Source organism: Saccopteryx bilineata, chromosome 1, assembly GCF_036850765.1.
Source record: "Saccopteryx bilineata isolate mSacBil1 chromosome 1, mSacBil1_pri_phased_curated, whole genome shotgun sequence".
NCBI classification, from domain to species: domain Eukaryota; kingdom Metazoa; phylum Chordata; class Mammalia; order Chiroptera; family Emballonuridae; genus Saccopteryx; species Saccopteryx bilineata.
The window spans coordinates 223,078,243-223,091,703 of record NC_089490.1 but is presented as its reverse complement, the minus strand read 5'-3'; the positions used below and the strand labels follow the sequence as shown (position 1 = coordinate 223,091,703).

The 13,461-nt window shown below is 35.4% G+C and overlaps 1 protein-coding gene across 12 annotated transcripts in view; it reads left to right on the top strand.

Moving 5' to 3' along the window:
* AKT3 (AKT serine/threonine kinase 3) overlaps nt 1-13,461 on the top strand; it is a 363,939-nt gene that overhangs the window by 207,725 nt on the left and 142,753 nt on the right. For all 12 annotated transcript variants that reach the window (XM_066236840.1, XM_066236795.1, XM_066236763.1 and 9 more), the window contains 2 exons: nt 1,874-2,002; nt 11,702-11,916. In XM_066236840.1, coding sequence (XP_066092937.1) covers nt 1,874-2,002; nt 11,702-11,916 — 344 coding nt within the window. The remainder of the gene's footprint in view (nt 1-1,873; nt 2,003-11,701; nt 11,917-13,461) is intronic.

The following is a 13,461-nucleotide window of genomic DNA, read 5'->3' as shown; positions in this document are numbered from 1 at the left end:
GTGCTTCTAAAGCACTTAAAGAGGACTGACATCAAACCCAGAAAACTAGGATGGGAGTGGGAAAGAATGGAGCAGGTGGACATTCACATGTTATGCAATCATATAATTTAAAGATTTATAAGGATTTTTATGTATTGGTAAAACAGATTAATTAAATATTTTAAAAGATTATACAGCATTTGAAGAACTTAACTTGGTTTTGTGTGTATGTATTATAATATATTCCTATATTAAAACCATAAGCATCTTCTTAAAAATTAGGAAAAGGGCACATATGTTTTCATTCAACAAAATGACACACCCTCCGGTACATATTTGTTTCTTATTATGGCACATTAGGAGAGGGAGGAAGGAAGGAGGAGAACGCTTTTCTACCGGAAGTGTGAAGAGAAACCTGACCATGGCAGAGAGAAGGCTGTCACAGGAAGAAAGCGCAGTAGTTAGACTCTGTCTTGATGTTTCTATTCAGTTTCCATATTCAGGACTTAATGCCATTGGTGCAAATTAGGCTTGATTTTTAGGTTCAGGTCAATAGAAAAGCATATGGAAGATGCAAGGTTTCTGAATTGAGATAAAAGGAAAGAATTTTTACTTTTGAAAGATTGAACAATGTGTCACTTCTCTGAACTCTGTGCAATAAATGAAGCATGGATTAAACGTTTCCATCAGTCACATGAGGTACTTACTGCACCTGGGGACATATGTCTGTCTGGGCTTCCCTTCCATGAGCATGCTTCACTGTAGTTAGCATCTGGTTTCTAAGACATTGGATATTATAACAGTATGATGCCACATTTTATATGCAATCATTTATGTGCATATATGGAGTTCTGTTTTGAGTTTGAGACTGACTTCAGAGTTCAGGTAAACACTCTCATATATAATCATATTAAGGAGTAGAATGTGTTATTTATCATTCATCCTGCTAATATATTTTTCACCTGCGTTTCTTGTAGGTATTTCTTGTGTGTGCCTTTTGGTTGTATGATGTAAATGGATAGGTTAGGCACCCTGTCTCTGTATATAGGAGCACATTTCAGAACTCACATGTATCTATGTGTGATGATAATCATAACTTTGAGTCCAAAATAGGAGATAAAAAATGATCAGTTATTGTTATTTTTAATTGTACTGGTTTGCAGTTCTTCCTCCTCTTGCCTTTCATAACTTTCACTTGGGGCAGATGATCTTGCTTCTTGATTAAATCTTTAATAAAAGATTCTCTTTGGTGTTTTTAAAATAACGGCTTCAAAGAGATTACAACTGTATAATAGTTGTGCTATATATTTTCATTAACTGTTGAATGTTTGACATTAATATTCTTTTTTTTTTTTAATATTTGAAAGGGTTGGTATTTCTTTTTTACAAAGAACTACAAAAAAGGATATCACCTTCCCTTACAAAATAAGATTTAGGTTTGATACAACCACAACCAAAACATTTCTGTAAGTGAATATTTTATAATAACAATAGATTCCCAAGAGAAATTATTGAAAACCATCTGTATATATCCTGATGAAGATGCTCATCTCCTTGGGATGGTTTAGATCACAATTTATATAAATGAGAGGATTTGGTTTTTGCTCTGAAAAGTTCATTAGGCTTTAGTTCTCAGAACTTACACAATAATGACTTTTACTCCCATTGGTTTAAAAAAATCAACAATTTTATCATCAAAGTAGTTGATGAAACATGTTTATTTTTACACATGAATTAGGAACCTACAGGGTTTGTAAGTGAGGAAAGTTCTATTAACAACAACGATGTCCTCTTTATAAAATATCTGGCTCTGCATTTGATCATTGCTTCAAAACAGTATTTTCCTATATTTGAAGACAATAGGACAAATCATGGCATTTTTCTTCCTATACAGTTGGAGAATCTGATGCTGGATAAAGATGGCCACATAAAAATTACAGATTTCGGACTTTGCAAAGAAGGGATCACAGATGCAGCCACCATGAAGACGTTTTGTGGTACCCCCGAGTACCTGGCGCCGGAGGTAGGCTCCGCCCCAGTCATGATAGGATGCTTTGTGAGGGAAACCACTTCAGCATTAAAAAAACTCAAAGTACCTACTATTTTTACCTGAAATTAATTCAACATGAGTCAAATTTATTTTGTTCCCACTTGTTTAACTTGATACATAAATATTATAACTTTTATGAGCACAAAGGTACTAACTAGAATAGAGTAAGTCCATTTTGTTGTTGGCCATATACATTTTATTTTTTGATTATACCTTTTATGATTCATTTATTAAAGCAGAGTCATTGAATGACTTCAAAAGAGTTTACAGTGGATCGTTTGGATTTGTCTTATTGTGGGTTTTCATAATTATTGGAAAGTATTTCACTGGAAGAGTTAATGCAATGACAGTAGGTACATTTTGGAATTCAGACCAAAGCAGCTCCAACTGATGACCACATGCTGAGGGTTCCAGAGTAATTCATTTCTTTGTTTATTTAATAGATAATATTGTGTGTCTGCTGTATATTGGGTATTTTTCTGAGTGATATAGTTACAAGAACAAGACACAAAGGGCATTGCTCTTGGAACTTTCTCTAGAATAGGATTGTTTTGCAAATGTTGTGAAAAACAAATTTTTTTGTTTCTTTGGAGTTCAGTTTCCCCTGCTATACATTTGCCATGGATGATGTTATCCCATATTTAGAATAACAGAATTAGTTGCATCACAATTAGGGGAAATGATTTCTGAAGAAGATAAATACATCTCATTTTAAAAGCTGATGATCACCTAAGATAAAGATATTGTTCTATATGTAAATGTCATCAACTGAAGAACAAAGCCAAGAATTTGATGCCCAGTTGTTTCTAGATAGAAAGTTTACAATTCGCAAGAAATTATCAACTTCTTTTTAAAGACAAGTAAGCAAACGCTTCTGTGTATATATGTTTTTTAAATATTGCAGAATTCAGGTCTTTAAAAGCAGTTTATATACCCATGGCTGTTACACGCTGATTCGTAATTAAAATCTTGACACTTCATTGTTATTGGGGAGAGTGATCATTAAAGGGTTGAGGATGACAATCTTGAAACTATTTCTCATGCAATTTTAATTCTTATATTTTTAAACATTTATGTCAAACACTGCCTAGGTGTTAAATCAGGCAACTCTGAATATGTTTACTCTTACTTTTAAAAATAAGAATTGAAGTCCTTTTTTTAGTCTTCAGTATGAACCATTTCACTAAAAACACTTCTTTATTCACTAAGGGACTGTTTATTGAATATTTATTAGATGCCATGTAATGTGCTAGGTGCTAGGAGTATACAAAGATAGCAAGAAATAGTTTTTGTCCTCAAGTGTCTTACTGTTCGCTAAGGCAATAAGATACGGCAAATAATTATTACTGTGTTAACAGTAATTGCTTTAGAAAAGTTATTTTGAGTATGGCGGGAGCAAAGGTGGACGTGGGAGCCTGCTGGGAGGGTCCGGCAGCAGTAAGGGGAGGCAGGAAGAGAAGAGGCCTGGACACACAGCAAGTGTGGAAATGCACATTAGACTGGACCTCGTGGAGGAGGAAAAGGCACTTTTGAATTGAGGACAAGGCAACACTGATCAGATGGTCAGAGTTAGGGAGGGATTGGCAAGAGCTGCAACTAGCTCTTTCCTTAGTTCACATGGTGTCTCTCACCTTTTTTGAACCCTGACATTTCCAGTACTTACCCTTGTTTATGCCAGACTTTTCTTGATGGTGTATAAGTAGGAGTTGTTTATCAGACCTGGAATACATTCTTGAGTCCTACTTCTGTGATGAATGGCTCACTGTCATGTTTCCCTTCTCTTCTGAGGACTTGTTTACACGAACTGGGGAGATCTTACCACAGCCTAACAGTGCTCATCTTTCTTTACCTTTCAAATTGTTTGAATCTGGTAGAAATGCTTTGCTGTTTAAAGAAAGCTAATGGGTAATTATAAGATGCTTCAAAAAGATGATTAAAAATCACTTCAAAACCAAGTAACTGTCCCAAGTATCATATCCATAGAAGATTTTTAAACTCAAGTTTTAAATGAACTTAAGTTTGTTCTTGTGGCAAAGACCACCAGAGAAGATAAGTCTTATCATATAAAAATTACATTTGCTGAAAAAAAAGTGTTTTAAAAATGTCTGTTTTCTTTCCTCTTTTGATGATGAACCTTTAGTGTTGGGAGGGAATCGTATTTTTTTTAAGAAATTGCAGAGACATACAAAATATGCATATATACAGCTCTTAAGTACATTTGTTTATCTACTTATAAATTAATGTGTTTTTGCTCTTACTGCTATTAGAAGGAAATAAACTTGACAGGCCATACATTATGGACAATAAGATATTTCACAGAAAATTTGTTTTTGCAAGCCATACTCTCTTTTCACACCTAGAAATGATCAAAGAAATTAGACATCACGTATACAATCTTGCAGTGAAGTTTTCTTACTTGAGTTGGCTCTCATTGACTCCAGACCATTTTATGCAGTGCTAATTATTTAGTCTCAGCTTTGCTCTGGAGTTAGCAGTACCTGATCAACTTCCCAACTGTAAAACAGCCTGAAATCAAATGTAGCTTACATGCAAGACCCAACAAAATTAAAAGTGTTAACTATGTTTTGGCAGTTCTGTTTTATTATGCCCAGTCCTCAAATGTACCAGCAGATAATCATCTGAACGTGAGTTATTTTTCACATGATTATGTGATCACACAAAAAGTACATGCTAAAAAGAGGCAGATGGTGACAGATGGGGAAGGTTGAATAAGGTGGTTTTGGAAACCTAGAGAAATGCAATTCTGTAATAGTGTAAAAAATTAAAAGTATTGGATAATCAAGTTAGAACTAACAAAAAGATTGCAAAAAATGACTCGATTTTTGGAAAATACATAGCTGCTAGTTCTGGTTGCTAGTCAGAGAAAAAAATGTTTAGAATTGTGTTTTCTATAACTGTAAAACAGTTTTATTTTTCAGTGGCTGAAACTGTATTTTCAATGCATTTTAGTGTTTAGAAACTCGTTTTCAGAAAACATTCACTTATTGTCATTATTCACTTTTCTTTTGAAATCCACTATCTTTAATATACTTTATATAATCCATACTTTGAAAATATCTGAAATAGACCAGAATATTTTGATAACTATTTTGATACAAAGATTCACTCAAAGTCATTGTGATGCTATATAGATAGTAGTACTAATGGAAATTAAATTCTATATAAATTTAAAGCCAAAGACTTATATTAACTCTCCAGGTTGAGTTGGCAGAATCATATAAACTAAGGGTAAAAGTAGTGGTGTAAGAAGCAGGGAGTAGTAGTTAGAACCTAACTAGATTTAAATGTACTAAATGGAATTTTATTTACTTATTTTAACTGCAACAAAGAATAATGCAAAAGACATCATTTTATGGGTTCTGTCAGGACTGTTTTTAGGAGATCTTAAGAGAAATAAATGAGGCCAGCCTGGCCTGTGGTGGTGCAGTGCATGGAGCCTCAACCTGGAACACTGAGGTGGCTGGTTGAAAACCCCAGGCTTGCCTGGTCAAGGCAGATATGGGAGTTGATGCTTCCTACTCCTCCCCCTTCTCTCTCTTTCTTTTTTTCTCTAAAATAGACTAAAAAGATGAGGCCAAAGTTACTTATGTTTGCACATTTAATTTGTAAGTAAAATAGTAACACACATACTTACCTATATTTTGCTTAGCCATTGGACAAAATTCTATTTCTACCAGATTGTGAAACTGTCTTAAAACATAGATTTTCATGAAAAGAAAAGGTTGTGTTGGTAGCCTTTCTAAAACTGTGTACATCCCTAATATTTTATCTAATTATTAATAATTCATGAAACATCTGTCCTCTGAAGGTATTTTTGAAAGCCTTCATCTTCCTGATGGTTTGGAAAAGGTCTCATTACCAATATTAAGGGGAAGACTAAGAAAAGGTTCTCTAAGACTAAGATTAGTTTAGGTAGAAGTTGTATGCTCTATAATAAGAATTCATATTTAAGAACTTCTGTCATATGTTTGGCTTACTATTTATACTGTTTCTGGGTAATATTTAAAACCATCTTATTTTGTCCACAAATTGGACATTTTTAAAATATGAACCAAAATAGTATTTTTTAGTTCAATGTCCATGTTTTTTGTTTTTTGGGTTTTTTAAATAATTTTATTTTTTTAATGGGGCGACATCAATAAATCAGGATACATATATTAAAAGATAACAAGTCCAGGTTATCTTGTCGTTCAATTATGTTGCATACCCATCACCCAAAGTCAGATTGTCCTCTGTCACCTTCTATCTAGTTTTCTTTGTGCCCCTCCCCCTCCCCCTTTCCCTCTCCCTTCCCCCCCCAACCACCACACTCTTATCAATGTCTCTTAGTTTCACTTTTATGTCAATGTCCATGTTTTTAAGCAACTGCTTTCACTTCCCTAGAGATCTGTCAGCTGTCGTAGTAGCTATTTATCACCTGAAGTTTTTGTTTGTTTGTTTGTTTTCTTCAGTGTTATTTGGTCTTTCGGCTTGTATTTACACTTAGTACTTTGGAATGGTTCTAGTTTAGCATAAATTTAATTTTAAATTCTCCAAAGCATGAGAACATATACAAAACAGATGACAACTGATAACACAAGATAACCTGTAGTATTTTTTACAATTTGGCTATTTTTACTTGGGTTACAAAAACCCAGTTTCTTGGAATCCCATAATGTCTGTTGCTTCAGGATAAAAAGGAAGTATAGACATCTCCGGGAAGATACGTGCAAGTATGAATGAGCCTACCAGTATTGGATGCACTTAGGTTTTCTCTTGTTCAAGAATGTAGCCTGTTTTAGCCAGAGACTGCTTTGGAAGGTCCTATATGAACTGTGTACAGGAATCGTGTGTGAATGCGAGGACATAGCCATAGAGCTAACAGCATTGTCACTCTCAGCAGGTGGCAGTTACACTCTCTTAATTATTAGAGCAGTTGAGAATATATATTTATAAAGAAAACACGAAGAAACCACGGAATACATAAATCTTATGAAATATGTACTTCTCCCCAAGCTGCAATACATTTTAGAATCTGAATGAGAATATTTATGCATCTTTTTTAAAGCAAATCTCTAATGTTAAGAATATGTGAAGGATTTCCATAAACACTAAACTATGTAAGAGTGTGTATAAATATACAACACACATATCAGTTACCTGAAATATAAGGTTACTAGAAAAAAATTTTTTTTTTTGAATTAGCGGTAAATCGGTTCAAGTTCACAGTTTACTTTCACAGCATAGGTGTGCAGACAGTTTGTTTGGATGTTTAATTTTTTCCCCCATCTGTTCTGTCAGGATTATTGATTGAGCACTAAGCCACATACATAGCCTCCTTATAATTGTTTGCCTTGGGTGCATTGTGTGACTTCAGCGGACAAGCTGAGAGAGGTATTCATTCAACCTTCCAGTCAATTCTAATTTCCAGAAAGAACTGGAATATTTGTTCTGGTAAAAGAATATTGGAATGCATATGTTCTTTGAAAGCTTCCATTAGCCAAATAAATATATACATTGGGAATTTTAACTGATGGTATTATTTTAAAATAAAGTTTATTAGTTATTACCATTTCTTGGACTTAGTAACCATTTAAGATTTTTCCATTCACCTGGCTGTTTTACCAATGAAAGTATCTGCATCAAATATTACCAAATGCTAATCAAATATTACCAGACCATTTTATAGTAATTGGAATCTGCTGTGACCTCCTCGAATCTTAAGTTTTATTTTATCAGAAAGTAAAGTAATCGCTGGGTCCTGGTGAAAAATGAAACTATGTCTTGTTTCCTGGAGTTTGGGCTGTTTGGGTGTTGTTTTGATATGACTTATCATTTTTTTAACATTTACATTTCTTTTTGTGTTCCAACCATCTCTGGTCCTTTATGTTCGTTTGGGTGTTTGTGTTGAATGTAGTTATAAAGCTACATCTGTGCTCACAGAACAATAAGGATAGAAAGAAACACCAAGTGTCTGTGTTCACGCTTAAACTTTGAGTTTAGTGGAAAGTCAGCAACATTGGTTTTATGGCAGAGTCACTGTCTGTAGATGAATTCTGTAAGATAAGTCTTTCAGGGGGTTATTGCTCCAGGAGTAGGTTTTGATCTGCATTTCTAGCCAAATTGTATGATAAATTGCACTGTAACAGAGTTGAAGTGTACGTTACCATTGTAGCTCAGCATTACAATTTATCATGCCCTTCTGGTCAGTCCTCATGATAGCCAGGAGATAAATTAGCCTTTTTAAAAATCACCAGAGGTAGCCCAAAGGAATTGCAGCTCTTAGGTAAAAGAATGTAAATTTTAGATGTTTCTATTATTTTGGAGAAGTAATTGCAACTCTTAGGTAAAAGAATGTAAATTTTAGATGTTTCTATTATTTTGGAGAAAGAAGTACTTTGAGTAAAGGAAGAAAGTATCTTCCAAAAATAATATAAAAGAGGCTGGGGGACTTTGGGATTTCTAGAGTATTTCCAAGTATTGTGTTTTGAAATAATTTACATTGAAGGAGAGTAAAAAGATATTGTTATATGAATAGTGATAACACGTTTTATATTATATATCCACATGTAGAATATTAGGATCACTTTTATTCCTTGTGGTTTTCATCTTCCAGCTGTTTGGAGGTAGGAGTTGAACAGAAACCTTTCTTTGTCCTTAACAGCAAAGACTCCTAGATCAAGAAGGCTGGCTGAGTTGTTTGTTGTATTTTCTCCTTCACATTGCTTAAGTATGTGTCAGAAAGATAATGCGTTACATCAAATTTGTTCAGTACAAAGTGATACAGCAAGCAGTTCTAATTGTAGCATCCTATATATCAATTAAAACACATTATGTTCAGAAGCAAAACTACTTAGTTGGAGAACAGTGTTCATTTTATGAAGCTAAATAAAATACATTTTATTTTATCAGACAGATTTTTTTACAATGTAGTTTTATTTTTCAGATGCTTATTTCCTTTCAAAAATAAAACCTACTTATTATTATTATTTTTTGTACTCACTTTCCCTTTTGGCTGCAAACCAGGTATTTAAACAAAAATAAAGGCTTGCCAGTTTTGCCAGCTGGGGATGAGAACCCGGCTGGTGAAATGTGGGTTCGGGAGGCAGTTAATCCAGCTTTTATGCCTTTTATGGTTTTATGAAAAAGAAGGTTAAAAACCACATTTGGCTTTGTGTGTGCGTGCGCTCGTGCATGCTCATGCATGCCACTCACTGGTTTGTCGGTGTTGTAAGACAGAGAAAAGTTCCTTAGATTTTTTAATTTTTTGTTACTAGGTAAAATTTTGGATCTGTTAGAAAAAGGACCCCAAACAATGCATTCTACTAATTGGACATGAGACAGATTCTTAAATAATCAAAAGTTACTGGTACTTTAAAATTATATATTACTGCATTGCCTTTAACTAAATTCTCTGCTTCCTTGGGTTATTTCTTGTTTACTGTATGTTCTCACATTACTCATTTCCAACAAATAGACATTTGAAATATTTTTTGGTTAAGAGGAAAATGAGAATTGGTTGTCTTTCCTGAAAACATTTTGCTTAGTTTGTGATTTACAAAAGATTTCTGGAAAAGGTAGGAGCTGGACTTGTGTTCATCTCTTGCCAGTATTGTTTCTAGACTTCTCTAAGCACAAAACAATAATACAGTTGAATTAAAAATCTCTTCCTAGCACTTGAAAACACTACTCAATGTATCTTTTTTTTTTTTTTTTTCATAGAGACAGAGAGAGAGTCAGAGAGAGGAATAGACAGGGATAGACAGACAGGAATGGAGAGATGAGAAGCATCAGTCATTAGTTTTTTGTTGCACACTGCAACACCTTAATTGTTCATTGACTGCTTTTTCATACGTGTCTTGACCACGGGCCTTCAGCAGACTGAGTAACCTCTTGCTCGAGCCAGTGACCTTGGGTCCAAGCTGGTGAGCTTTTTGCTCAAACCAGATGAGCCCTCGCTCAAGCTGGCAACCTTGAGGTCTCGAACCGGAGTCTTCCGCATCCCAGTCCGACGCTCTCTCCACAGCGCCACCTCCCGGTCAGGTTCAGTGTATCTTTAAGTAACATAGTTTTATTTGTTGAAATTCTGTGCTCCATCTTTAAATACCCTTGTCTATCAAAGTGTCTTAACTATGTAAAATGTCATGTGCAATTCTGTGAAACTATTGGTAAATCTTAAACAAAAGTCTCATAGAAGTAATCTTCGACAGTATATTTACTTATTTCAGACTAAGAAAGTTTGGAATATGAGCACAACTTTGCTTTGTAACAAATTCTGTCTTATGTCATCAGTATTATATACTTTTTTGATATACTTCATGAGTATGGTTTTTTTGATCTGTTTATCCCAAAGAGGATCAGAAAAAAAGTAAGCTTTAAGATTATTCAAATATAACAATTTAAAATATTTAAAGTTCCAAATAAATGAAGAAAATTCTATTGGATAAACACACTTAATAAAATCAAATTTTTTCCCTGGGACAAATGACAAGTTATCACATTCCGAATTGAACAGGTTGCTGAAATATAGCCTGAAACTTTCATATCATTTCTTACTACATTTATTTTGCATGTAATGTATTTTGTAAAACAAATTGAAGGCATCTACTACACAGGTGTTAGGTCTGTGATTTTTGTTGTTTGTGTTAAACAGAAATTGTCGTGGGGTACTAAAGCTTTGGGTACCAAAGTTTATTACAGCCCAAACAATAAATTGTCATAGTCACACAGGTGACCACATATTTCCTGAGTTTAAACATGCCAGGGCCTCTAAACATTTTCAAGTATATTTTCATGGTGGTTGAGTACTGTCTGCTTCTCTATGACATCGTCAACTCCTGTCTTTCACTGATTTGCGTAACTTCCTTCTGCTCAACGCAAGGATGTTTGAAGACACATTATGTGCTCTCTAGTCAGTGTGGCTATATCTCTACGTTGATACTTAAAAGTCCTCATTAGTGAACCAGAATAAAAATTTAAGTAGGCCTAAGAGAAAAAATATGCCAATCTGCTAATCATTTGATCTTATTCTGCTCACATACTCAGTTCCTTAGAATCAGGTGTATGACCTGTCCCCTTTTTTACACACTGACCATTTCTGGATATAGATCAAACATTTCAAATATTTGGTGCGATATATATCTTTTGTAGGATGCTGCATAGTTTAAATTCAAGGTCTAATAATGGCCTACCGGCCCTGGCCGGTTGGCTCAGTGGTAGAGCTTCGGCCTGGCGTGCGGAAGTCCCGGGTTCGATTCCCGGCCAGGGCACACAGGAGAGGCACCCATCTGCTTCTCCACCCCTCCCCTTCTCCTTCCTCTCTGTCTCTCTCTTCCTCTCCTGCAGCCGAGGCTCCATTGGAGCAAAACATGGCCCAGGCGCTGGGGATGGCTCCATGGCCTCTGCCTCAGGTGCTAGAGTGGCTCTGGTCGCAACAGAGCGATGCCCTGGATGGGCAGAGTATCCGCCCCCTGGTGGGCGTGCCGGGTGGATCCCGGTCAGGCGCATGCGGGAGTCTGCCTCCCCATTTCCAGCTTCAGAAAAAAAAAGGCCTACCTAGGCTTTGAAAGTTAAGATTCATTTTTATGTAAAAATCGTATGTTTTGTAGATAATGCTTTAAGAGTTAATGTATTATAATTAATTTTTTTTTTTTTTACTGGTTTTATTTTTAGGTGTTGGAAGATAATGACTATGGCCGAGCTGTGGATTGGTGGGGTCTGGGGGTTGTCATGTATGAAATGATGTGTGGGAGGTTACCTTTCTACAACCAGGATCATGAGAAACTTTTTGAATTAATCCTAATGGAAGACATTAAATTTCCTCGAACACTCTCTTCAGATGCAAAATCATTGCTTTCAGGGCTCTTGATAAAGGATCCAAATAAACGGTAAGTCACAAATAACACTCAGTGAGTTTGATGAATGTGGTTAGCAATTGTGATATGGAAATTAATTCAACTGTAACTAGCTCCAAGAAGCAAAGTATTTGGTGTAGACATCTTCCAACTGAGATGCTGACTTATTTTTAACTGCATAATATAGAACATTAAAAAAATTTTCCTCCACTATTTCCTAACTTGGAAATTTTATGCAGATTTTACCAAGTAAGGATTTGGGGAGTTTTATTATCCATGTTACGAGTGAACTTTCTTAATAGCCATGGTGCTTGTTACTGTGGGAATCAGAGTACCCTTGTTTCCTGTCAGTCGCTGGACCTTTGTGCTTCCTCTTTCTGCTGGTTCACATTATAAAGAGCACAGCTGGTCTCTGTACTCTCCTTTCACCCCAACACGTCTAACTGCTTTTTTGCTTGTCATTTGAGGATATTCTTTTACATCGATATGGAAAGGGTTAGTAGTAAAAAAAAATACTTTATACACATTGCATTTCTGTTTTTGCAGCTTTAGTTATGACCTGAAGAATCCTACAGCTCTTTGCTGAATGAGCTCCTATTTACATATTCTTTTAGACATGCATGTCATATAGGAAATAACTTAATTTGTTTTTTTAATAAATTTTTATTAATGTTACTGGGATGACATTAATAAATCAGGGTACATATATTCAAAGAAACATGTCTAGGTTATCTTGTCATTAAATTATGTTGCATATCCCTCGCCCATAGTCAGATTGTCCTCCGTCACCCTCTATCTAGTTCTCTGTGCCCCTCCCCCTCCCCCTAACTCTCTCCCTTCCTCCCTCCTATGTCCTCCCTCCCCCCACCCCTGGTAACCACCACACTCTTGTCCATGTCTCTTAGTCTCGTTTTTATGTTCCACCAATGTATGGAATCATGTAGTTCTTGTTTTTTTTCTGATTTACTTATTTCACTCTGTATAATGTTATCAAGATACTACCATTTTGCTATAAATGATCTGATGTCATCATTTCTTATGGTTGAGTAGTATTCCATAGTGTATATGTGCCACATCTTCTTTATCCAGTCTTCTATTGAAGGGCTTTTTGGTTGTTTCCATGTCTTGGCCACTATGAACAGTGCTGCAATGAACATGGGGCTACATGTGTCTTTACGTATTGATGTTTCTGAGGTTTTGGGGTATATACCCAGTAAAGGGATTGCTAGGTCATAAGGTAGTTCTATTTGCAGTTTTTTGAGGAACCACCATACTTTCCTCCATAATGGTTGTACTACTTTACAGTCCCACCAACAGTGGATGAGAGTTCCCTTTTCTCCGCAACCTCTCCAACATTTGCTATTACCCGTCTTGTTGATAATAGCTAATCTAACAGGGGTGAGGTGGTATCTCATTGTAGTTTTGATTTGCATTTCTCTAATAACTAATGAAGCTGAGCATCTTTTCATATATCTGTTGGCCATTTGTATTTCTTCCTGTGAGAAGTGTCTGTTCATGTCCTCTTCCCATTTTTTTATTGGATTGTTTGTTTGTTTGTTGTTGAGTTTTATGAGTTCT